The sequence below is a fragment of the Callithrix jacchus genome, chromosome 22 (genome assembly GCF_049354715.1).
Source record: "Callithrix jacchus isolate 240 chromosome 22, calJac240_pri, whole genome shotgun sequence".
Taxonomy (NCBI): Eukaryota; Metazoa; Chordata; class Mammalia; order Primates; family Cebidae; genus Callithrix; species Callithrix jacchus.
This window is the reverse complement of record NC_133523.1, coordinates 17426986-17450234: the sequence shown is the minus strand read 5'-3', so window position 1 is coordinate 17450234 and position 23249 is coordinate 17426986. Positions and strand designations below refer to the sequence as shown.

The 23249-nt window shown below is 57.1% G+C and overlaps 2 protein-coding genes and 1 pseudogene across 11 annotated transcripts in view; all 3 read right to left on the bottom strand.

Moving 5' to 3' along the window:
* CRTC1 (CREB regulated transcription coactivator 1) overlaps positions 1-23249 on the bottom strand; it is a 104093-nt gene that overhangs the window by 39568 nt on the left and 41276 nt on the right. For 5 of the 9 annotated variants that reach the window (XM_035286335.3, XM_035286338.3, XM_035286340.3 and 2 more), the window contains exons 2-3: positions 1594-1710; positions 480-527 (exon numbers count right to left, since the gene is read on the bottom strand). In XM_035286335.3, the coding sequence (XP_035142226.1) occupies positions 480-527; positions 1594-1710 (165 nt within the window). The remainder of the gene's footprint in view (positions 1-479; positions 528-1593; positions 1711-23249) is intronic. The other 4 variants (XM_035286337.3, XM_035286339.3, XM_078361835.1 and 1 more) reach the window with 1 other exon arrangement.
* LOC144580938 (small ribosomal subunit protein eS6 pseudogene) lies at positions 4217-8095 on the bottom strand (annotated as a pseudogene). Its single transcript, XR_013531295.1, has one exon. The product of XR_013531295.1 is annotated as a small ribosomal subunit protein eS6 pseudogene (transcript).
* LOC144580916 (uncharacterized) lies at positions 4217-11221 on the bottom strand. Its single transcript, XM_078361617.1, has 3 exons — positions 11149-11221; positions 10922-11035; positions 4217-10365 (listed from the first exon to the last, which is right to left on the bottom strand). Exons 1-3 carry the CDS (start codon positions 11219-11221, stop codon positions 8969-8971), a joined length of 1584 nt encoding a protein of 527 aa, XP_078217743.1. The 3' UTR covers positions 4217-8968.

Here is a 23249-nt window from a genome sequence, read left to right as displayed (position 1 = left end):
CTCCTTCCAGAGATGCCTTGAAGCCCAGAGGGGAAACTGAGGCAGCCGAAGCAGCGTCAGAGGCGGAATGAAGCAGGGGCTGGCCACGCCTTGGCTTGCCAGGTCCTGCCTGCTGGCCTGGCTTGCGAGACGCGTGCGCACGTGGGTGCTTGTGTGTGTGTAGGGACGGACCATGCAGCTGTGGGGCACATGCTTGGATTCTGCTCTGCTGGACCCCAGATGGGGCTGCGCGGCTGTGGCATCTGCCCCAGATGGACCCCAAGAGTCCCCGGGGCCTCTCGACGCGACCATACGCACTTCCCGAGATGGGGGTGCGGAGTGGATCCATTTCCATTTGGCGGACGGGACACCTCCACCTCCCTGGGAGCCGCAGAGGCGGCCGCTCGGGGAGCTCAGAGATCCCCAGCGCCCGCACGCGGGTCGGGGTCTTGCAGGCTGGCGCCGGGGACGCCTCGGCCTCAGCCTGGGGGCTCATTTACCAGAGAGACAGGAGCCGCTGCCAGGGCCTCCCCCAGAAATCCGCTGGGCTGAAAATGCAAAGAACCGAGACTTTGAGACGTTGCTGCCTCGCCTGGCCCCGAAGATGGAACGTGTGGGACCCCCCAGGGCTGGGGGCCTCGGGCGACAAGCACCCAACAGGGTGCTGTGCCCCTTGGCCCCACTCAGACTGAGCTTGGGAGATGCCCAGAGAGACTCTCCTCCAGGGAAGAGGGGACGGGAGAAACAGGAAGGGAGAGAAGGGCAGGAGGGGAGAAAGCCTGGTCTGGAAGCACGCCCAGCATCAGTGACGGCCTGCTCTCAGTATATGCTGGAGAGATGCCCCTTGGGGCCAGCCCAGGGACCCCTGCCCTGTCCAGCAGCGGTGCAGGTGGGGGTGGAGCTGGTGGGAGACACGGGAGAGGGCTCGGCTCCATCTAGCCTGGCAGTGGCCATGGCTGTGTCCGAGGTGGTTTTCTCAGCCATAGAGTATGTGTGACCCCCAGGGGGACCTGTCCATGTGGAGCCCAGACACCGTCTTGGGGGTGGCCCTGACTCACAGGCCAGCTCCCTTGACCCTACCCCATCCCCGTTTCCACCCGTAGACCAGGGACAGAGGAGAGGACTGCTGTGGGCCGTATCTCCTGTTTATGATAAGGCTGTGCACGGCGGTCGAGCAGCCTGTGGGAGCCGCGCTGTGTGGGCCTCTGCCAAGAAACGTTTGCAGACAAGTGGGGTCAGGCCGCTGGGCCTCCTTCTGAGAATTGCTGGGCTTGCGGATTAGTGAGGCAGGACAGAGCCAAGTCCCAGCGGCCCCAAGCGGTTCCCGCTGCTGCACAGCCGGCCAACAGGTGTAGTGGCTGCCGAAATGCTGGAGGCCAGATGGAGGGCCAGCGTCGGGGTCTGCTGATGGGGAACGGGCTGGGGGGATCCTGGTGCATCCTGATGGGGCCGCTCTGCTTCCTCCAGTTCCCAGGACAGAAAAGGAGAAGGTACAGGTGGGGCGGGCTCTGGCAACTGTCTGGTGACCCCAGCTGTCTGCAATGTCTGGTCCCCGGTGGGAGGCTGGGGAGAAGCTCCTCTTAAGGGGGGCAGGGCCGGGGGTGGGGCACTCACCTGGAAGGGCAGGTCCATGGTGCCACTCCCAATCTGGTTCACATTGGGCAAGGACCCGCCGTAGTACTGGCCGCGGCTCGGGCCCAGTTGCAGGTACTGGGATTTCTGGAGCTGGAGCTGCGAGAGAGAAGCCGGCAGCTGCGGGAGGGGTCACTCCCAGGTTCATCCGGAGCGCCAGCCCCAAAGACATAAAAAGACCCAAGCGGTGGAATCAACAGCATCTAGGCAGAAGTTCTGAGGACCAGGGGATGCCATTTCTTATCACGGCCGGAAGCTGTGACTTGACAGGCCAGGCGGCTTTCCAATGGCCTGAGTCGGAGGGCGGCCTCAGAAGCACGGTAATGGCCTTCCAAGGGAAGGACTGGTGATCCCGACGAGCCCACAGAGGGCCAGGGCAGCCACGCCAGTCCCCCACACCCAGCTTGAGTTCTAGGGGGTCCTTAGCCCCATGTTCCTTCCACGTGGTCCTCCTCAGCCTCTCGGGGGCTGGGCCCAGCTGGGCACCTTCATCTCAGCTGCATTCCTGCTTCCCACTCCCTGATGGCACTGGGGCTCAGAACCAGGGGCCAGGAGCTCCCTGACCGGCCAGGCTGACTCTGAGCAGGGCTGGGACCTGGCCTCCTCCCCCTCACGGGGGCTAATGTTGATTCGCTGGGAATGGAGGACTCTGCCCCAGGTGGCAGGACCGAGGCCCTTAGGGATGCTGGTCTGTGACGCCCACCATGAGACCGGGGGAGGCAGCCACCGTGAGGAGAGGTGGGGGCTGGGCAGGCAGGAGGGAGGGGCGGTTGTCCGCTCTGGCCCGGCAGGGCCTGTTGCTAGGGTGGATACTGTGTACACAACAAGGCTGACTCGTTCCTTACAAACAGCTCCTGGCGGTGCATGGAGAGCTGGCCGCCCCACCGCCCCAGCTTCCTGGGGGGCTGTGGATACCGGAGGCGGAAGTGAAGCCCGGGAACTACTGGCTGCCTGCCCGGTGGAGCACCTCGCCCAGGTAAACAGCTGTTTCCTGTGAGCTGCAGTGGAGCCCATGGTAAGATTAACCATGTTCGTTCTCGGGTGGCTCTCAAGGGCCTGGGGTTCTGACCCAGGGTCTGTGCTGGGAGCCCTTGGTGGCTGCTGGCCAGACACACCCACCATGAACACCCACAGTGTCCCTCCCAGCAGTCATACCAGATGAAACAGCCCAGCTCCAGGCTGTGGCAAGGGGAGGAGGTGGAGGGTGGGGACCCCACAGCTCCCACCCCACGCCTACCTGGGTACGGGTCACCTGTGGCCTCCCGTGACCTTCTCTGCCCGCTTCTGTGTCCAAGCAGCATGGCAGAAACCTGTGCTACATCCACTTCTCACAGACCACGTGGCCCCAGAGGCTGTGACCCCTCGTGGACATGTGTCTCCCACCTAGAGTGCTACAGGCAGGTATAAGAGGGACACACGGCATGTGACACACAGCAGGTACTCATGCCACACGCGCTTTCTACACGGGCTGAGCCACCAGCTCTAGGAGGCCAGACCTCAGGAGCAAGAACTCCTTGAACTGGCTTTGTTCACACCATGTCCCCAGCCCACAGGAAGCCTGGCATGCAGGGACGATTGACAGGACTGGGGAGACACAGAACTCCCATGGTTCCCAAGCTCCATCTCTGTTCAAGCCTTTCCCGCGATACCCAGCTCCCGTACACTGCTGGAGGCACTCAGGTTTTGGACCAGGAGTGGATGTTGAGTGGGGACTCTTTTCTTTTCTGAGATAGAGTGTCACTCTGTTACCCAAGCTGGAATACCGGAGTACGTTGGTGCCATCTCGGCTCACTGCCACCTCCACCTCCTGGGCTCAAGTGATTCTCCTGCCTCAGCCTCCCGAGTAGCTGGGATTACAGCCACAAGCCACCAGGCCTGGCCAATTTTTTTTTTTTTTTTTTTTTTGGTATTTCTAGTAGAGATGGGGTTTTTCACCATGTTGCTCAGGCTGATCTCAAACTCCTGACCTCAAGTGATCTGCTCGCCTTGGCCTCCCAAAGTGCTGGGATTACAGGTGTGAGGCACCACGCCCGGGCTCTTCTTCTGGGGAACCCCGTGCTCATTCTTGGTTTTGCATGAGGAGTTGTGCAGTAAAGGGTTAACCTGTCCCAAAGAGAGGTCTGGCCTTTGTCCCCAGCTCCTGGGAGGTGACCTGCAGGAGAATATCCTGCCTGATAAGAATGTCATTGTGTGCCTGGGGCCTGGGGCCATGGCAGAGGCTGCTTACACTGTGGAACTAAAGACTGAGGCTGGCCATGAGTGTGGTCAGCCAATTCTACAGGGCCAGCCCCCAGGACAGACCCTGGACACGCAGGCCGGGGGAGCTTCTGTGGCTAGCAGTGCTCCATGCCGGGAGAATTATAGGCACTACTCACGCAAGGGGCTGACTGGACGCTCCAGCCTGGTCTCTCCTGGACCCTGCCCATCTGCCATTTCCCTTGATTTTTTTTTTTTTTTTTTTGAGATGGGAGTCTCGCTCTGTCGCCCAGGCTGGAGTGCAGTGGCACAATCTCAGCTCACTGCAACCTCTGCCTATTCTCCAGCCTCAGTCTTCTGAGTAGCTGGGATTAGAGGTGTACAACACTACATCCAGTTAATCTTTGTATTTTTAGTAGAGACAGGGTTTCACCATGTTGGCCAGGCTGGTCTTGAACCCCTGACCTCAAGAGATCTGCCCGCCTCAGCCTCCCAAAGTGCTGGGATTACAGGCATGAGCCACCGCACCCAGCCTCCCTTGGGTGATTTTAATGTATCCTTTCGCTGTAATAAACTATAAGCATAAACAAAACGGCTTCTAGGGGGTCCTTTCAGTGAACGCTCCAGCCAGAGGGTAGGCACAGGGACTCCTGAGTCTCCAGGAGATACCTGTCCTCCTTGGTCTGGCTGGAGCCCCTGGGAGCAGGGTCCTCCTTTCTCTGGGGTCCCAGGGTGGCGGGACCTCCGGCCTCACCTGGAAGAACTGCCAGACGCCAGTGCACTGCAGGCAACATCATCACCACGTCACAGTCCCCTGTGCATCCCTCACCCGAGTGTCATCACCCCGCCCCCCACCATGCTGTGCTCCCAAAACCACTGAGACCTTGCGGATGAGCTCCATGAACCCGGCACCCAGCCCAGGGCCCATTGCTCAGCTGTGCCGGACGTCGAAATCTCCAGGTCCACAAAGACGGGAGGGGGTGAATGAGGCAATGAATAAATGAACACTGCTGCCCCCCCACCCACAGCTGACTTCACAAGCCAGGTGACAGGCCCGTCTCGAAGCTGTACAAGCACTTAAGATTAGAACCCAGGAGGCCTCAGGTGGTAGCTCAGCCACCCCATTCCTCAGCTGGCCCGGGCAACGCAAGCCACCGCAAAGAGTAACCCTCAGAGGGTTAGCCAGAGCTAGCAGTTGGCCCTGGAGGGAGTTCCCAGGATGTCGCAGCAGCTCCAGCCTGCCCTACACAGAGTTTCGGGGCTAACCTAGGACTCAGATGTCCCATCTCCACATCAACCCCATGGCTGTCAACAAGCGGGGCCATAGGTGAAACAGCTGAGGCCTGGAGAGGGCGTTCCATTGGAGTCGGGGAAGCTGCGGTCCCCAGGGCGCCCTCACTCATGACCTGTGGGCTGGATAGATGGGCATCTGGTCCTGGCTCCCCAGCTGGGAGAGGAGACCCCACTGGCAATTCGGAGGGCCCTGCTGAGGGTGGGTGGGCACCTCGCTAACCACACTTTGCCTCTGGCCTCCCCAGCCTCACTCTCTCCAGCTGCCCCAAGTCCCAAAGTGCCCCCAGCTTGTCCTTCCCCTACTGACCCCCATAAAAAGCCTGTGACAGCCTTTCCTTCACTTAGGGATCTCCCCAACACCTCGCTCAAGAAGCAGCCCCCTGAGTCACGATCACACCAGCCTCCAGGTTTTTTTTGTTTTGTTTTTTGAGACAGAGTTTTGTTCTTGTTCCCCAGGCTGGAGTGCAATGGTGTGATCTCAGCTTACCGCAACCTCCGCCTCCCGGGTTCAAGCAATTCTCCTGCCTCAGCCTCCCGAGTATCTGGGATTACAGGTGCCCACCAGCACGCCCAGCTAATTTTTGTATTTTTAGTAGAGACGAGGTCTTACCACGTTGGCCAGGCTAGTCTCAAACCCATGACGTCAGGTGATCCACCCATCTCAGCCTCCTGAAGTGCTGGGATTACAGGCGTGAGCCACCACGCCCCAACTGTTGTTTCAACCCAGTTTTTGACTGTGGAAGTTTTAAGATTTACAGAAAAATTGCCAAGACAGTACGCCCCTCACTCAGTTTTCCCTAAAGCTTGCAGCTGATGGTGCTGGGCTATGTTTGCCAAATGAAGAAAACAGCCTCACTACCGCCGAGCTCACGGAACTGCCTGGCTCTCTCTCCCGTCCTCTGGTTTGTTTCACTGCATAGATCACGTCTCAAATGCCTTTACTTTCGAATGTGTCCGCCCTTTTGGGTCCTGACGCAGCAGACAGTGGGCCCCTGTGCCCAATGGTTGCTGCTGTGGCCGGTGCCAGGGCTGCGTGTGGCCACCATGGACCCTCAGGAAGTTACCTGTCTGGCCTCACTTCCCATCTGCCGGTGGCAGCCCTGGCTCCTTCCAGATCGCCAGCCTCACGCTGGATCTCAAAGCCTCTCATGCTCAGGTTTGAACCCACCATCCGAGCAGTGCCAGGGTCCTAGAGTCAGATGGGATGAAGGCTGAGGACAGGTGCCCTCATGACCCTGCCGCACATCATGGAGGTGTCTCAGGATGGAGGCCATGGGCTGACCCCGGCAGAGGGCTGACAGGGACATGGCAGAGGGTCAAGAAGCACTGCTCAGACCCCGGCCGTCCTGTGTCTCTCCTGGCCCTGAGCCTCCCGGGCAGCAGCCAAAACAAGTGCCACTGGGGGTTCCCCAAGCCCCCCAAATGGAGCATGGACCCCCTCTCAAGTCTCAGCACATCCAAGCATCCATCGTGACAGCCTGGCCTCAGTGTCCCAAGGCTGCCAATTACTGTGCGCCAGGAGGCTTCAGACAACAGTTGACCTCACACAGTTCACAAGGCTGAAGTCCCAGATCAGGGTGCAGGCAGGAACGATTCTTCCTGGAGAGTCTGAGCAGGGGCTCGTCCTCACCTCTCTCCTGGCTCCTGGGGCTCCAGTGCTCCTTGGCTTGTGGCAGCTTTGCTCCCGCCTCTGCTGCATGTCACAGGGCCTCCTCCGCCTCTCACCTGTCTCCAGTCTCCCTCTTTTTTTTTTGAGATGGAGTCTCTGTCACCCAGGCTGCAGTACAATGTACAATGGTGCGGTCTCGGCTCACTGCAACCTCCGCCTCCCGGATTCAAGTGATTCTCCCGTCTCAGCCTCCCAAGTAGCTGGGGTGACATCACCATACCCGGCCAATCTTTGTATTTTTAGTAGAGATGGGGTTTTACCATGTTGGCCAGGCTGGTCTCAAACTCCTGACCTCAGGGGATCCACCCGCCTCAGCCTCCCAAAGTGCTGGGATTACAGGCCTGAGCCACTGGGCCGGGTTTGGCTCTCCTTTCTCTTAACGATTAAAGAGAAAGGCTCACCCTAATCCAGGACAGTCTTATCTGGAGATGCTATTTCCAAATACAGTTAACCCTGAGACAACACGGGGACTGGGGAGCTGACCCCCAGGCAGTCAAAAATCCAAGTATAATTTTTTTTTCTTTTTTTTTTTTTGAGTCTGATCTTACTTATTTGTTACTCAAAAAATCTTATTTCTGACTGGATTCAGACTTAGAAGTAGAAGCTCGCAGAGACGAAAGTCTGCGTCTCTTCGCAATTTGTTCCTGGCGCTTCTCTTTAGCCTCCTTCATTCTCTTGGCCAAAAGTTTAGCATATTCTGCGGCCTCTTCCTTGTTTTTCTTAGTACGCTGCTTCTTCAGAGCAATCCGCCGCCGTCTGTGCTGCAGGACACGTGGAGTAACAAGACGCTGATCCTGGGTGCTTTGGTCCTAGGTTTCTTACCTTCTTTGTTTAAGGGCTTTCTTACAACATATTGGCGGACGTCATCTTCTTTAGAGAGATTGAAAAGTTTGCGGATTCTGCTAGCTCTTTTGGGCCCCAGGCGACGAGGCACGGTGGTATCAGTGAGTCCAGGAATATCCTTCTCTCCTTTTTTTACAATAACCAAGTTGAGAACGCTCAGATTAGCATCCACAATGCAACCACGAACTGATTTTCTCTTTCTTTCTCCAGTTCTCCTTGGTCTGTAACAGGGGTGCCCCTTACTCAGTAGCAGGCGGACACGGCCATGGGTCAGGACACCTGCTTCATGGGAAACCTTGTTTGTCATTCCCACCACTGATTCGGACCACATAACCCTTCCATTCTTCACCCACAGCGTCAGCGGCAACTTCTGTCGCCATACGCTTCTCATAAAAAGTACGAAGTTTGCGTTCATCATCCACTTCAATGAGTTTCTGGCAGCCAGTGGCTGGGAAGGAGATGTTCAGCTTCATCTTGAAAACCTTCTTTTTTCTTTTTATCTTCAGTTTTTTAATTCACTTATTTATTTTGGGACAGGCTCTCACTGTGTCACCTAGGCTGGAGAGCAGTGGCACAATCACAGCTCACTATGGCCTTGGCCTCCCAGGCTCAGGTGATCCTCCCACCCTGGCCTCCTGAGTATCTGAGACCACAGGCATGAACCACCACACCTGGCTAATTTTTAATTTTTGGTAGAGATGGAGTCTCACTATGTTGACCAGCTGGCCTCCAATTCCTGCCTGTAAGCAATTTCCCACCCCAGCCTCCCAGAGTGCTGGGATTAGAGGCCTGAGCCACTGCGCCCCCTCCCCCTCACCACCCCAGTATAACTACTGACTCTTCCAACACTTCTTTTTTTTTGAGACGGAGTTTCGCTCTTGTTACCTAGGCTGGAGTGCAATGGCGCGATCTCAGCTCACCGCAACCTCTGCCTCCTGGGATCAGGCAGTTCTCCTGCCTCAGCCTCCTGAGTAGCTGGGATTACAGGCACGCGCCACCGTGCCCAGCTAATTTTTTGCATTTTTAGTAGAGACGGGGTTTCACCATGTTGACCAGGATGGTCTCCATCTCTTGACCTCGTGATCCACCCGCCTCGGCCTCCCAAAGTGCTGGGATTACAGGTGTGAGCCACCGCGCCCGGCCGACTCTTCCAGCACTAAACTCACAGTTTACTGTTCACTGGAAGCCTCACCGATAACATGGAGAGTCACAGCCCAGATTCAGTATACTCTATGCACTGCGTCCTGTACTCTTACAATAAAGTAAGCTGAAGAAAAAATACTAAGAAACTCAAAAGGAAGAGAAAATATTTGCTATTTTGTGAAATGGAAGGAATCATCCCAAATGTCTTCATCCTCACCGTCCTTCATGTACAGCTGACTGAGGAGGAGGAAGAGGAGGAGGAGGAGGAAGAGGAGGAGGAGGAAGAGGAGGAGGAGGAGGAAGAGGAGGAGGAGGAAGAGGTGGAGGAGGAAGAGGTGGAGGAGGAGGAAGAGGAGGAGGAGGAGGAAGAGGTGGAGGAGGAGGAAGAGGAGGAGGAAGAAGAGGTGGAGGAGGAGAAAGAGGAGGAGGAGGAAGAGGTGGAGGAGGAGGAGGAAGAGGAGGAGGAGGAGGAGGAAGAGGTGGAGGAGGAGGAGGAAGGGAGGAGGAGGAGGAAGAGGTGGAGGAGGAGGAAGAGGAGGAGGAGGAGGAGGAGGTGGAGGAGGAGGAAGAGGAGGAGGAGGAGGAAGAGGAGGAGGAGGAAGAGGTGGAGGAGGAGGAAGAGGAGGAGGAGGAGGAAGAGGAGGAGGAGGAAGAGGTGGAGGAGGAAGAGGTGGAGGAGGAGGAAGAGGAGGAGGAGGAGGAAGAGGTGGAGGAGGAGGAAGAGGAGGAGGAAGAAGAGGTGGAGGAGGAAGAGGAGGAGGAGGAGGAAGAGGAGGAGGAGGAAGAGGAGGAGGAGGAAGAGGTGGAGGAGGAGGAAGAGGAGGAGGAAGAAGAGGTGGAGGAGGAAGAGGAGGAGGAGGAGGAAGAGGAGGAGGAGGAAGAGGAGGAGGAGGAAGAGGTGGAGGAGGAAGAGGTGGAGGAGGAAGAGGAGGAGGAGGAGGAAGAGGTGGAGGAGGAGGAAGAGGAGGAGGAAGAAGAGGTGGAGGAGGAGGAAGAGGAGGAGGAGGAGGAAGAGGAGGAGGAGGAGGAAGAGGAGGAGGAGGAAGAGGTGGAGGAGGAAGAGGTGGAGGAGGAGGAAGAGGAGGAGGAGGAAGAGGTGGAGGAGGAGGAAGAGGAGGAGGAAGAAGAGGTGGAGGAGGAGGAAGAGGAGGAGGAGGAAGAGGTGGAGGAGGAGGAGGAAGAGGAGGAGGAGGAGGAGGAAGAGGAGGAGGAGGAGGAAGAGGAGGAGGAGGAGGAAGAGGTGGAGGAGGAGGAAGAGGAGGAGGAGGAGGAGGAGGTGGAGGAGGAGGAAGAGGAGGAGGAGGAAGAGGAGGAGGAGGAGGAAGAGGTGGAGGAGGAGGAAGAGGAGGAGGAGGAGGAAGAGGGGGAGGAGGAAGAGGAGGAGGAGGAGGAAGAGGTGAAGGAGGAGGAAGAGGAGGAGGAGGAAGAGGAAGAGGAGGAGGAAGAGGAAGAGGAGGAGGAAGAGGTGGAGGAGGAGGAAGAGGAAGAGGAGGAGGAAGAGGTGGAGGAGGAGGAAGAGGAGGAGGAGGAGGAAGAGCTGGAGGAGGAGGAAGAGGAGGAGGAGGAGGAAGAGCTGGAGGAGGAGGAGGGCGGCGGCTGGGCCTTGCTATCTCAGGCAAGGCAGAGGCAGGAGAGTCCGTGTAGGGGTAGATGCATGCAATTCAAAACCGTTTATTCGAGGTCAACTGTAAGGTCACCTTCCCAGGCTCCAGGAGCAAGGCTGTGGACATAGCTTTTTGTGGGACACGTTTCACCCCTCTGCAGGGCTTTTGAGGGGGTACCAATCATGCCACTCTCCAGATGGGAAAACTGAGGCCCACACACCTGGAACTCAACCCCTGCGTGACTGGCATGACTGAAGTCACACGGCCGCTCCTGGGACAAGGGTTACTGAAGTCACACCATCTCAGATGAGAGCTCACCAGCATCTCCAGTGACACATGAGAGGCAGATATGGACCCAGAAGCTCTGACACTACCGCGCTGACCGCAGGGACCCATCCCGGCCTCATCCCTGATACAGCCTGCACCAGGATCTCATCACACAAAATCCTGCCTCTCCACCTGGCCCCTCTACAGAGCCCTGTGCAAAGCTGGCTTCTCAGGCCTCTGCTGACCCCTGCCCCTTGCTGACAGGATCCTCGCCCAGGAGAATGCCCACCCATACCTGTGCCCACATCCACACTCCTGCTGAGTCTACGCCCCCTGCCCAATCCAGGCAGCATCCACAGGGCTGGATGGAGCAGGGGCCCCGAGGTGGGGAAATAGGGGCCAGGTGGCCCTGGGGTGGCCCCAGTGTGATGTGGCTACAGCTACTTCTCCGGGATGTGGAGAAATGTTCAGGTAGCACCCTGTCTCCAGGAAACCCTGCGCAGGGCACAGCAACACCCCTACCTGCTTGCTGGCCCTTCCTGGGCTTGCTCTGCAGATGGGGCCAGCCTTGGTCAGGCCCAGAAGCAATTGCCATGGCAACCGGCCAACCTTCTAATGAGATTGAGGGGAGCAGGTGGGCTGATGGCTAAGCTGGGTCCTGCAAAGCTGTAGCAGGTATGGGGGGGGCCAGGGAGGGAGGTGCTGTCTGCACCAAGCAGGCCTGAGTTCCTTCCCCCGACCTCTAGGCTTCAAAGTCTGTCCCCCACTCTCCCTCACCACTAGGCTCCAGCTCACAGCCTTCCTCCTGGAGCCACCAGTTGCTACCTTGGGGCCTTTGCATGGGCACTACCTGCACCAGAAGGCTCTTCCCCCGGGCCCCCCACTGCTGAGCACTGAGCCTCCTCCAAGGGGCCTCCCTCTGCACGGCTGAGGTCTGTCTGTCTTCTCCCATCAGGCTGTTGCCCCCGCCCCCCACCGGGCCTGACAAGACAGTGCAGCTCAGTGCCCGAGGTGAACTGGGCACCTAGGCAAGGATGAGCCCTTGGTGGGAGCTACCCACTGAGAGACTCCCGGACTCCCAGGCAGGGTCTTGAGACAGTCCAGATGGGGAAACTGGGGCTCAAGAAAGAACAGAGACTGCCTGAGTGCAGAGGCAGCACGCCCCTCAGCCTGGGGCGTGGCCCTACAGGAGGAAGGTGAGGAGTGAATGCTTTCTCCAGACCAGCACACACGCAGCATACACCTGGATCCTGGGAGCTGACCAGGACCCCGGGGATTCACACCCCTTGACCCTGCAGCCCCATAACTCAGGGCTCCCTAAGACGGAGTTCTGGCCAGGCATGGTGGCCCACACCTGTAATCCCAGCACTTTGGGAGGCCAAGACAGGTGAATCACCTGAGGTTGGGAGTTGGGAGACCAGCCTGACCAACATGGAGAAACCTTGTCTCTCCTAAAAAAAAAAAAAATTATCCAGGCGTGGTGGCAAATGCCTGTAATCCCAGCTACTTGGGAGGCTGAGGCAGGAGAATTGCTTGAACTCAGGAAGTGAGCCAACATCGTGCCATTGCACTCCAGCCTGGGCAGCAAGAGTGAAACTTCATCTCAAAAAAAAAAAAAAAAAAAAGAATGGAGTTCTGGGAAAACCGATGAGGGCAGAGGGCCCCTGGAATGGGGAAGGAGGGCTCTCCAAGCGTCCCAGCAGCCACAGGCAGGGATGTGTGGTGACTTGAAGGACATCCCCACAGGGCAGGAGCCTTCATCCTCCCAAGTCCACGCTGGCTTGGACTTGGAACCCCTGTTGCTGGCTCGAAACCCGGCTGGGCCAACAGCTGAGAATCAAGCAAGGCTCAGGCACCTACCCACCCAGCCAATCCGGCTGTCGGCCCCCAATGGCTGCCACAGCAGCGTCCCCACCTCCCCTCCCAGACTCAAGGCGAGGGTCTGCCCAGCACTGCGCACAGTTCTGGGTTCGGTGGAGGCGGTGGCCAGACAACCAGATGGGCACTGCTCAAACGAGCCCACATCCCAGAGCGGGCGGCATTAGATCCTGGGGGCAAGTGGCAACTGTGAGAACTTCAGCCTGGACCACTGTGCTGGCTGTGGACTGGCAGAGACACAGCACGGGGGAGCCTTGCAGAGGAGGAGGGAACAGCAGGTGCAGAGGCCTGGGACTGGGAGCGCACAGGTTATGAGACGAACCATCAGGGGTGAAATAAAGCCACCGAGGGAACAGAAGCTTCTAGAGCCACTTAGCATCAACAGCCAGAGCAGGACTCTCCCCAAGGGCTCCAGGCCTCCACCATGAGGCCCAGGCCTGCCCAGGCCCACGTCGAGGCCGGCCCCACAGCCCTGTCACCGCCTCCCCCCAGCACTCCCATCTGCTGGGGACACGCCATCTGCTCCCTGCAGTTGAGACCTTGGCTTCAAAACGAGGCCTGCAGGAGGTGGCGAGCGCCTCAATCCGCGACAAGCTCAGGATCCCCGCTCCCTGGGGACCGCCCCTTGTCACCGCCCTGGATCAAGCAGAACAAAGGCGGTGAACACCCTCCAGGCTGGCTTTTTACCAGACATGCCAGCAGGGACGGCATCCCCAGCGCCAGGAGGGGCCGATGCCAGCGGGAAAGGGGAGACAGGGATGAGAGCCCTCAGGCCCCCGCCCAGCCCTGGGGCATCCAAGTTTCTATCGGACACCCTCAAAGCTCCGAGTGATGTCGGAGGCTGCGGCAAAGGCGTCTGCTCCCTGACTTGTGGACGCAGAACTTTCCATGTTTGACCCACAAGCCTCTCCTGTGCTCCTCCATGGGCCCAGCAAAGAGGCCCCGATCTCACACATTTTGCTCAGATGCACATCGCCCATCACTTGTGCCATTGTGGGAGAGGTTTTTATGCCCAGATGCCTTGCCATAGGGGTAAGGGATGCATGCCTGGCAACCACTGACCGATTCATTCTCCTAAAGGCCAGGGCTGCATAATGGCTACAGGGTACACAGGAAACAGGGCAGCTGCTGCCCACCTCCTCCAACCACTGGGCACTGAGTCCCAGGCTAACAGGACAGGCTGTTAGCCTGTGACCCAGGGGATCCCCTGCTGTGTAGCAGGAGCTGCCAGCCTTGATGGACCCTCCCCAGGGACCCACCACTGCCCACCTCTGGAGACTCTATGTGCGGGAACACAGCTCGAAGCTGCGAGGCTACGACGCCCCAGTCTGCTTTCTCTCCTTTTTTTTGTGACAGGGTCTTCCTCCGTGGCCCAGGCTGGAGGACAGAGGCACAATCAGGGCTTACTGTAGCCTCAACCTCCTGGGCTCAAACAATCCTCCCACCTCAGCCTCCTAAGTAGCTGAGAGTAGTGCTGTGCAACGCCGTGGCCATCTATATATGTATTTTTTTCTGTAGAGACAGGGTCCCCTATGTTGTCCAAGCCGGGCTCAAGCAATCCTCCCGTCTTGGCCCCAAAGTGCTGGGATGACAGGTAAGAACCGCTACACCCGGCCCACCACTGCTTTTCAACCAGTGCCGGGAAAATGATCTCATTCTCTCCGTGCATGTTTCTTTTTATTTTTAAAATCTTTTACGTAAAAAATATGCTTTCAAAAAAGCTGCCATAAAATGCACATAAAAAGTTCACCATTATGTTGTTTTAAAGTGAGTGATTCAGAGGTGTTTAGTACACGGCACAACTGTCACTTCTGTCTGGTTCTAGGACATTTCAATCACTCCAGAAAGAGACCCTGTCCCCATTAGCAGTCACTCCCCTTTCCCCATGCCCCAGCCCCTGGCGACCACTAATCCGCTTCCTGTCTCTGTGGATTTATCTGTTCTGGACACAGACTCTCACTCTCGTCGTCCAGGCTGGAGTGCAGCGGTGTGATCTCCACTCACTGCAACCTCCACCTCCTGGGTTCAAATGATTCTCATGCCTCAGCCTCCCGAGTAGCTGGGACTACAGGAACCCACCTAATTTTTGTATTTTGAGTAGAGATGGGTTTCACCATGTTGGCCAGGCTGATCTCGAACTCCTGACCTGAAGTGATCCACTCACCTAGGCCTCTTAAAGTGTTGGGATTACAGGCGTGAGCCACTGCGCCCAGCTTAACGTAATATTTTTGAGGCTCGCCCAGGTAAGTGGCATGTGTCAGTGCTTCCTCCATTTTTACAGCCTAATCATACTCTGTAGTATGAACCAACCGACTGTATTTTGGTTTATTCATTCAAGAGTTGATGAACGCTAAGTTTGTTTTTCTGCCTTTTAGCTATTGTGGCTATTTTGCTGTAACATGAGCACACAAATATCTGAGTCACTGCTCTCAAATCTCTCAGGTATAACCTGGGGCTGGAACTGCACAGTCAAATAGTAATTCTGTGTTTTATACACCGAGGAACCACGAGGCTGCTTTCCACAGCGGCTGCATCATCTTACGTTCCACTGGCAACGTATGCTGGTTCCAGGCGCTCCACATCCTCACTAATACTTGCCAGTTTCTAGGCATTTTTTTTTTTTTTTTTTTTGAGATGGAGTCTTGCTCTTGTTGCCCAGGCTTAAATGCAATGGTGCGATCTTGGCTCACCGCAACCTCCACCTCCTGGGTTCAAGCAATCCTCCTGTTTCAATCTCCCAAAATGCTAGGATCCCAGGCATGAGCGACCACATCTGGCCAAGTTATAATATTTTTTTCTGTTTTATGGGTTGTCTTTTTACTTTGAGAGTGTCCTTTACAGCACAACAATTTTAAACTTTGATGGAGTCCAACTTACCTATTTCTCTTTTGTTGGCTGTGCCTTCTTTAACATACTAAGTATCCATCGCCTATCTGAGGCCAGAAAAATTCGCCCCTATGTTTTGTTTTGTTTTGATTTGCTATGTTTGAGTCTCGCTCTGTTGCCCAGGCTGGAGTGCGGTGATGCGATCTCGGCTCACTGCAGCCTCTGCCTGCCAGGTTCAAGCAATTCTCCTGCCTCAGGCTCCCTAATACAATACTTGGGATTACAAGTGTGCACCACCACGCCCAGCTAATTTTTATATTTTTAGTAGAAATGGGGTTTCACATGTTGGCCAGGCTGGTCTCAAACTCCTGACCTCAGGTGATCCGCCCGCCTTGGCCTCCCGAAGTGCTGGGATTATATACAGAAGCCACTGCGCCCGGCCAGCCCCTCTGTTTCCCTACAGCAGTTGTACACATCTAGCTCTTGAATTTAGGTTTTTGGCCCATTCTGAGTTCATTCTGGGTGTGAACTTTGGTTCTGCCCCAGTCCCTCCACGCCATGGGTCCGCATGTTCACTGAGGGCCCGGTGAGAAGAGCCGAGCTGACCCCTCACTGGGTGCCTAGTCCACCAGAGCTTCTGAGTAAACATCTGCTGAGCTCAGGAAGCAATCATGAATGATGATGAGGGCATCACGGGCACATGGATTCCAGGCCGTCTCCCATGCCCTGGAGACACTCCCCTGCTGCCTCCTCGCTCCCTCCAACCGTGTAAATACAGAACCACATACACAAACACCAGGGCTGCCTTGGAATGCCTTTCATCAGGCATGGTTGCTGCTGCCAAATTTCCAGACCCAGCTGAACAGAGGGTCCGCCGTGAGCACATTTTGTTTCTCTTGTAGGTGGCGGCTGGGACGTGTGAAGTGTCCCTCGGGGGCTGAGCGCACACAGCTGGCTCACAGGGGCCTCCCTCCCTGCAAAGGAGACTCAAGCCCTGCCAGCTGGCCAAAAGCCCACCCTGGGTGGGGCCTTGCAGCAGTCCTAAGAGCGGGGAGACACAGCTGCACTCTTATTTTGCAAGCTGGTAAACTGAGGCACTAAGGGAAGACAGGAGCGGCCTGTTTCAATCCAGGCTCTTTCCCCAGCCAACAGGGCTGTCTCTTGTCATCATGCTTTTTTTTTTTTTTTTTAAGAGGCAGGTCTTGCCCTATTGGCCAGTGTGGAGTGCAGTACAGTGAACATGGCTCACTGCAGCCTCAACCACCTGGGTTCAAATGATCCTCCTGCCTCAGCCTCCTGAGTAGGTGGGACTATAGGTGTGTGTCACCATGCTCAGCTAAGTTTTTTGTTTTCAGAGATGGGGTCTTGCTATGTTGCCCAGGCTGGTTTCGAACTCCTGGCCTCAAGTGATCCTCCTGCCTGGCCTCCCAAAGCACTGGAATTACAGGTGTGAGCCACCACACCTGGCCTCCTATCGTTATTCTGAAAGGCTTCTGGGGTATCCCCAGGTTTAGAGCACTTTTCCTTCCCCCAGAGGCAAACTCCAGCTCCCCACTGGCGGCACTCGAGGCCCTCCGGTGCCTTTTGCCACTGGGCCCTGCACCCACGAACCCTTGTCTGGAAACTTTCATGGCGACCTTCATTCATCCATCTGAGTCTCAGTTCAAGCACTACCTCCCCAGGAAGCCCTGCTGGACCCCCAATCCCTGCATCCAAATAACCTCTGTCTTAGCAGCCCAGGCTGCCATAATAAAACACTGGACACCAAGCAGCTTAAATGACAGACATGTCTTCTTCTGGTTTCTGGAGGCTGGAAGTCCACGATCAGGGCCCAGCTGGACCCAGACCAGGGCCCTTCCTGGCCCACGGGGGCTGCCCTCTGAGTCCTCGCATAGCCTCTCCCAGCTGTGTGTGCTCAGAGATCTCTCTTCCTCTTCTTATCAGGCCTCCAATCCTAGAGATTGGGACCCCCGTTATGGCCTGATTTAACTTTAATCACCTCTAAGAGCCCGACCTCCAAATACAGCCTCGCTGGGGGTGAAGGCTTCAACGTATGAGTTTATGGGAGACAATTCAGTCAGCGGCACCCGCTTATGGATAAGCTGCCTGCATGTGTCTGTCCACAGGCCAACATGCCCTGCCCGCAGGGGCCCAGTGTCACCCCTGGGAACTGTCCACAGACAGGTGCATCTGAAACTGGGCAGCCCAGAATGACCCCATATCCCAAGTCATCAGGGAGCAACCGCAGCAGCCAAACCTGAACAAAGCCCACGGAGCCCAGGACTCTCCCTGCAGAAGCCTCTGGGGTGCAGGGTGGGTGAGGAGAGGTGGACCCCGGGCCAGGCTTTGGTGTGCCCCAGCCTTGAAGGGCCAAGTGTCTGTGATACAGGGGTGACCAGGGGTGCCTGCCCCTCCCCAGGGCAGCAGCGCAGCCGGGCAGCCAAGCAGGAAGCGGTGGGCGGTGTTTCTGGAATGAGTCTCCCAAAGGTAAGCAATGTGCCTGCTCAGTGGGGTTCACAGCCTGGGGACATGTGGGGGCTGGCGGGGGGCCTGCCATCCACCTGCAGGTGGTGCCAGGTAGCAGGAGTGGCCCAGAGTTCAAGGCCAAGTGGCCCGAGATGATTCAGCCCAGTGTCCTGTCCTAGACGGACTCACAGCCCCCAGAAGAAATGTCTACCAGAACCTCAGAATGTGACCTTATTTGAAAATAGAGTTTCTGCAGATGTAATTAGTGCAGGATCTTGAAATGAGATCATCCTGGAATTAGGGAGGCCCTGCATCCAATGACTGGTGCCCCCACGAGAGGGGAGGACACAGAGACGCCGAGGAAAGTGGGCCAAACGGCAACAGAGGCAGAGACTGGGGTGCCGTGTCTACAGGCCAAGGGCCTGCGGAGGATCGCTGGGGCCGCCAAGAGCCGGCGGGGTCTAAGACTGACCCTCCCTCATGGCCTCAGGAGGAACCAGCCCTGCTGAATCCTCGATCACAGACTTCGGGCCTCCGGAGCTGAGATAATACATTTCTGTTGTTTTAGGCCACCTCATTTGTGAGGCTTTGCTACAGCCACCTAAGAAAATGAACCCAGGCTGAGCACGGCGCCGCACACTTGTAGTGCCAGCAACACGGGAGGCAGAGGCAGGTGGACTTGCTTGAGCCCAGGAGGTCGAGGCTGCCGTGAGCCAAGATTGCACCACTCACTGCACTCCAACCTGGGTGACAGAGTGAGACACTGTCTCTTAAGAGAAAAAAAAAAAAAAAAAAACCCAGGCCTGGAATTGTGGAGGACCTGGGACAAGCCCTTCCCTCTCCAAGCTCCCTCTGGACACAGGACTCAGCTAAGGCCATGGCTTCAGCCACACCAGGAGGAGATGGCCACAGGGGTCACTGGCAGCCTCTGGGCTGGTCCCCAAGAGTAGGAGGACCAAGGGGCCTGCCATCAGCTGTAGAGAATGGTCAATAAGGGCTGCGGGGGGCAGGGATCCCGAGACTAGGGAGTTGGGAGGGGTGGTGACAGGAACCCTCCAGGGTGAAGGATGAGGAAGGCAGCAGGTCGGGCAGGAACGGCAAGGGCAGGAGTGGAGGTCGGATGCAGGTAGCCAGGACCAGCCCAGGCCAGCTCTCATGGCGGTCACTGCAGAGGGACGGGGAGGGCACAGCTGAAGGCAGGACAGGGTGTGGTGAACACCCAGCCAGTGACCCCACAGCAGGCCTGTGGGGAGTAGGAGGACCCCAGTACATTGGGAGAAGGGCCCATCCCAAAGACACGCCTCCTCAGAGGGCCCTGTGGGTGTCTCCCCAACTCCACCCCAAAGGCAAGGGGCTGCACCAGATAGTGCGTGAAGTTGGGGGTTCAGTGTTCACTAGGTGCTCCCTGCCTGGGACATGCCCCAGCAGATCCAGGGAGGCAGGAGGGGTCCCGAATGAGGAGCCGGAGACGTGCTTCATGGGGTCCATACACAGCACAAAGCCCTTACCTCGTAAGGGCTGCTGAGGCCCTCAGGGGAGCCCATCCCTACCAACGCCACCAGCAGGGCCAGCTGGAGGCACAGGCCACCTTCCCAGTAGTGGAGTGGAGGCCGTGGCTGGCCTTGGACAGGATATAGGCACGGGATGAATGGCACCCAGCACCATCCACCCTGATCTGTGTGGGGAGCTGCATGGCTGAGCGCACTTGCTGCTGGGCAGTGACCCTTGAGTGGGATGTGGCAGACCCTGGCACCCAGTACATGACTCCGCCATTATCACCAAGGGCGAGGTAAGAGTCACGGCTCCTGGCTTCACCTGCAACTCAAGGAATCTACCACAGGCTCCAGCGGGGCTGAGCAGGAAGATCAGGAGTGTGGATACCACCTCTGGGGAAGGCCAGAGAGCCACAGGGCTGGGAGCTAAAGGGGCTTCCCAGCAAATGAAAATGAGCCAACATGGCCGGGCGCGGTGGCTCACGCCTGTAATCCCAGCACTTTGGGAGGCCGAGGCGGGTGGATCATGAGGTCAAGAGATCGAGACCATCCTGGTCCACATGGTGAAACCCTGTCTCTACTAAAAATACAAAAAATTAACTGGGCATGGTTGCATGTGCCTGTAATCCCAGCTGCTCAGGAGGCTGAGGCAGGAGAATTGCTTGAACCCAGGAGGCGGAGGTTGTGGTGAGCTGAGATTGCGCCATTGCACTTTAGCCTGGGTAACAAGAGCGAAACTCCGTCTCAAAAAAAAAAGAAAGAAAGAAAGAAAATGAGCCAACTTCTTCTTATTATTTTTATTTTTATTTTATAGATGGGGTCTTGCTCTGCCACCCAGGCTGGGGTGCAGTGGTGCAATCATGGCTCACTGCAGCCTCAACCTTCCAGGCTCAAGCGGTCCTCTCACCTCAACCTCCTGAGTAGCTGGGACTACAGGGGCAGGCTAGCACGCTCGGCTGGTTGATTTTTAGTAGAGATGAGGTCTCCCTATGTTGCCCAGGCTGGTCTCCAACTCCTGGGCTCCAACAGTTCTCCTGCATCAGCCTCCCACAGTGCTGGATTATAGGTGTGAGCCATCACACCCAGCCTGAACCAGCTTCTAAAGAAGGTAAGGTGGGCAGGTGCAGTGGCTCACACCTGTAACCCCAGCACTGTGGGAGGCCAAGGAGGGCGGATCACCTGAGGACAGGAATTCGAGACCAGCCTGGCCAACATGGTGAAACCCTACCTCTACTAAAAACACAAAAGAAAATTAGCTGGGTGTGGTGGTGCATGCCCGTAATCCCAGCTACTCAGGAGGCTGAGGCAGCAGAATTGCCTGAACCCGGGAGGCAGAGGCAGTAGTGAGCCAAGAGTGCACCACTGCACTTCAGCCTGGGCAACGGAGCAAGACTCTGTCAAAAAATAAAAATGAAATAAAAAGGAAGGTGGCCTCTCTCCCAGCTGTGGCGGCTGCAGACGGCCTTGGCGCCTCTTGACTTGTACACATATCGCCTAACTCTTAGCTTCTGTCTGCTGTGTCCTTTTCCCTTTCTATCCTTGTGCCTCTGTTTTGCCTTGTTTGTTTGAGACAGGGGCTCACCGTGTCACCCAGGCTGGAGTGCAGAGGCACAATCATAGCTCATGGTGGCCTCGAACTCCTGGGTTTGAGTGATCCTCCTGCCCCAGCCTCCTGAGTAGTTGGGACTACGGGCGCACGCCACCACACCTGGCTGATTATTTTTTAATTTTTGGCAGAGACCGGGTCTGGCTATGTTGCCCAGGCTAGACCTGGACTCCTGGCCTCAAGTGATCCTCCCACCTTGGGCTCCCAAAGTGGTGGGATTACAGGCACAAACCACCATGCCTGGCCTGTTTTGCCTTCTTTAGAAGGACACCAGTCGCTGGACTTAGGACCCACCCTATTCCATAATGACCTCATCATGACTTCATTCCCTCTGTAAAGATGGCCCCAAATGAGCTCACTCACAGATCCTGGATGAACGTGAACTTTTGAGGGAACACTGTTCAACCCTCTGCAGTTACCAAATCCCACTTCCCCTCCAGCCCCACGCTAAGAACCATCCCAGGGAAGCAGATGCCCTTGGCTCTCGTCTCATCCCTGCAGCCAACCACCTGAGGGCTCCCCGCAGGCACCCAGCTCCCTGCTGGGTCTGGGCCTCCTCCACTGTCGCCTGGGGACCAAGGGGTAAAGTGAGGCTACGTCAGCAGTGCTGGAAATGCATGGGGCTCCGAGAGGCAGGTGGCTGGGAGCGCCGGCCGAGCCATTTGGCAGCGTCCGCCAAGCGCCTGAGCAACGTTCCTGTCCTCTGACCTGGTAATCCCACTTCTGGGAAGCTCTCCTGAGGGAAGTCGTCCAGAACGCAGATTTATGCGCAAAGATGTTTCTGCGTCACCAGCTGGGAGAGCAAGGGGCTGGAGCCTGTTCCAGGGCTTGGCCTCAACTCCAGAGAAGACTGAGGGCACAGTCCATGAGTCAGGAGGAAGCACTTTTAGAACATCTCTACCGCAGATCTGCGGGGGCACAGGTGGACCTGCGCTGAGGTTGGTGGCCACCGTCCCTGGGATGTCCCCGATGGGCTCTGGGCAGCAGGAGGGGCCACAGTGACTGGTAGCCCTGGAAGCACCACACACGGGGAGAGAGGGATTCTCCAGAACCTGGGAGGGCTGAGGTAGACCTCGTAAGCCAGGAGAAGGAGACGGGCAGGCCATGTCGGGGGAAGGTGGTGGAACACTTGAGCCACATGAGAAAGACAGAATTCCACTCTGGGGAGGAGGGAGAAGCCCCTGACCCAGGCCAGGGCAGGCCTCCCCAGGGATGCAAGTGGCCAAGCTGCGTCCAGCCGGCGGCCTGGAGGCCCTGTGAGCACGTGCGGCCACAGGCCTGGCACTCACACCTTCTTGTGTGTGTGGGGACGGCTGGCTGGGCTGCCTGACCTCTGAACTCCAGGAGGTTGGCCAAGGCCTCCGAGACTTTGGGTGGGGACTAAAGACTCCCGCTCCTCCTCTCCAGAACAGACACAGGTGGGAACCCAGAAACCAAGCGATGACAGAGTGAAAGGATTCTGGGAGCGGGGCAGGGACTGCAGGGAGGGACAACTGAGAGATCAAGCTCTCAGGCCCGCACTGGGGGAGAGAAGCGGCTGGAGGTGCAGAGACCTGCAGAGGTCAGAGGTCACAGGAGGCCTCCCCTCAGCACTGCCATGGGGCACTGGGGAACGAGGGAGTCTCACACAGGGACGCTGGCCTAGAGCGTTAAAAAGAAAAGACACTGAGCTCCCCGAGGGGAGGCATACGGGGTCTCCTGGGCATACTGAGGACAAAGGGGACCTCCACAGCTCCAGGCAGGTCTAAGGGACAGACCAGCAGGAATGCTCCCGAGTGGGGCCAGTGTGCCAAGGGAGGTGGGCAGGAGGTGACAGGGTCAGAGGCCTTAGAGAACCACCATGGCAACCAAGAGGGTGACAGGCAGATCCCGAGCACTCGACGCGTGTCAGCTCAGCTATGTCCACTTCCTCATCCCTGGAACCTGAGAGTCTGCAGACGTAATTAAGAGAAGGATCTTGGGATGAAGAAATCATCCTGGAATAGCCACAAGGACCTGCATCAGGCGACTGTGACTGCTGGCCTTTTAAGAGACAGAAGAGGAGCCGCAAATGCAGAGCGGGATGGCCCGGGTTGGAGTGATACGGCCGCAAGTCAAGGAACGGCTGGAGCCACTGGAAGCTGGAAGAGGCAGGAAAGATTCCCGCACAGAGCCTCCGGAGGGAGCTTGGCCCCGCCAACACCTCGATGTCAGACTTCCAGCCCCTAGAACGGTGAGAGAAGACATTCTTGTTCTAAGTGGCCCAGTTGTAGGACTTTATTGTATTACAGCAGCTGCCAGAAACTCACACACAACCCCCAAGTCCCAACAGGTGCTGCCATCTCCTCTTCCAGGGCAGGGCTGAGACCCTGAAC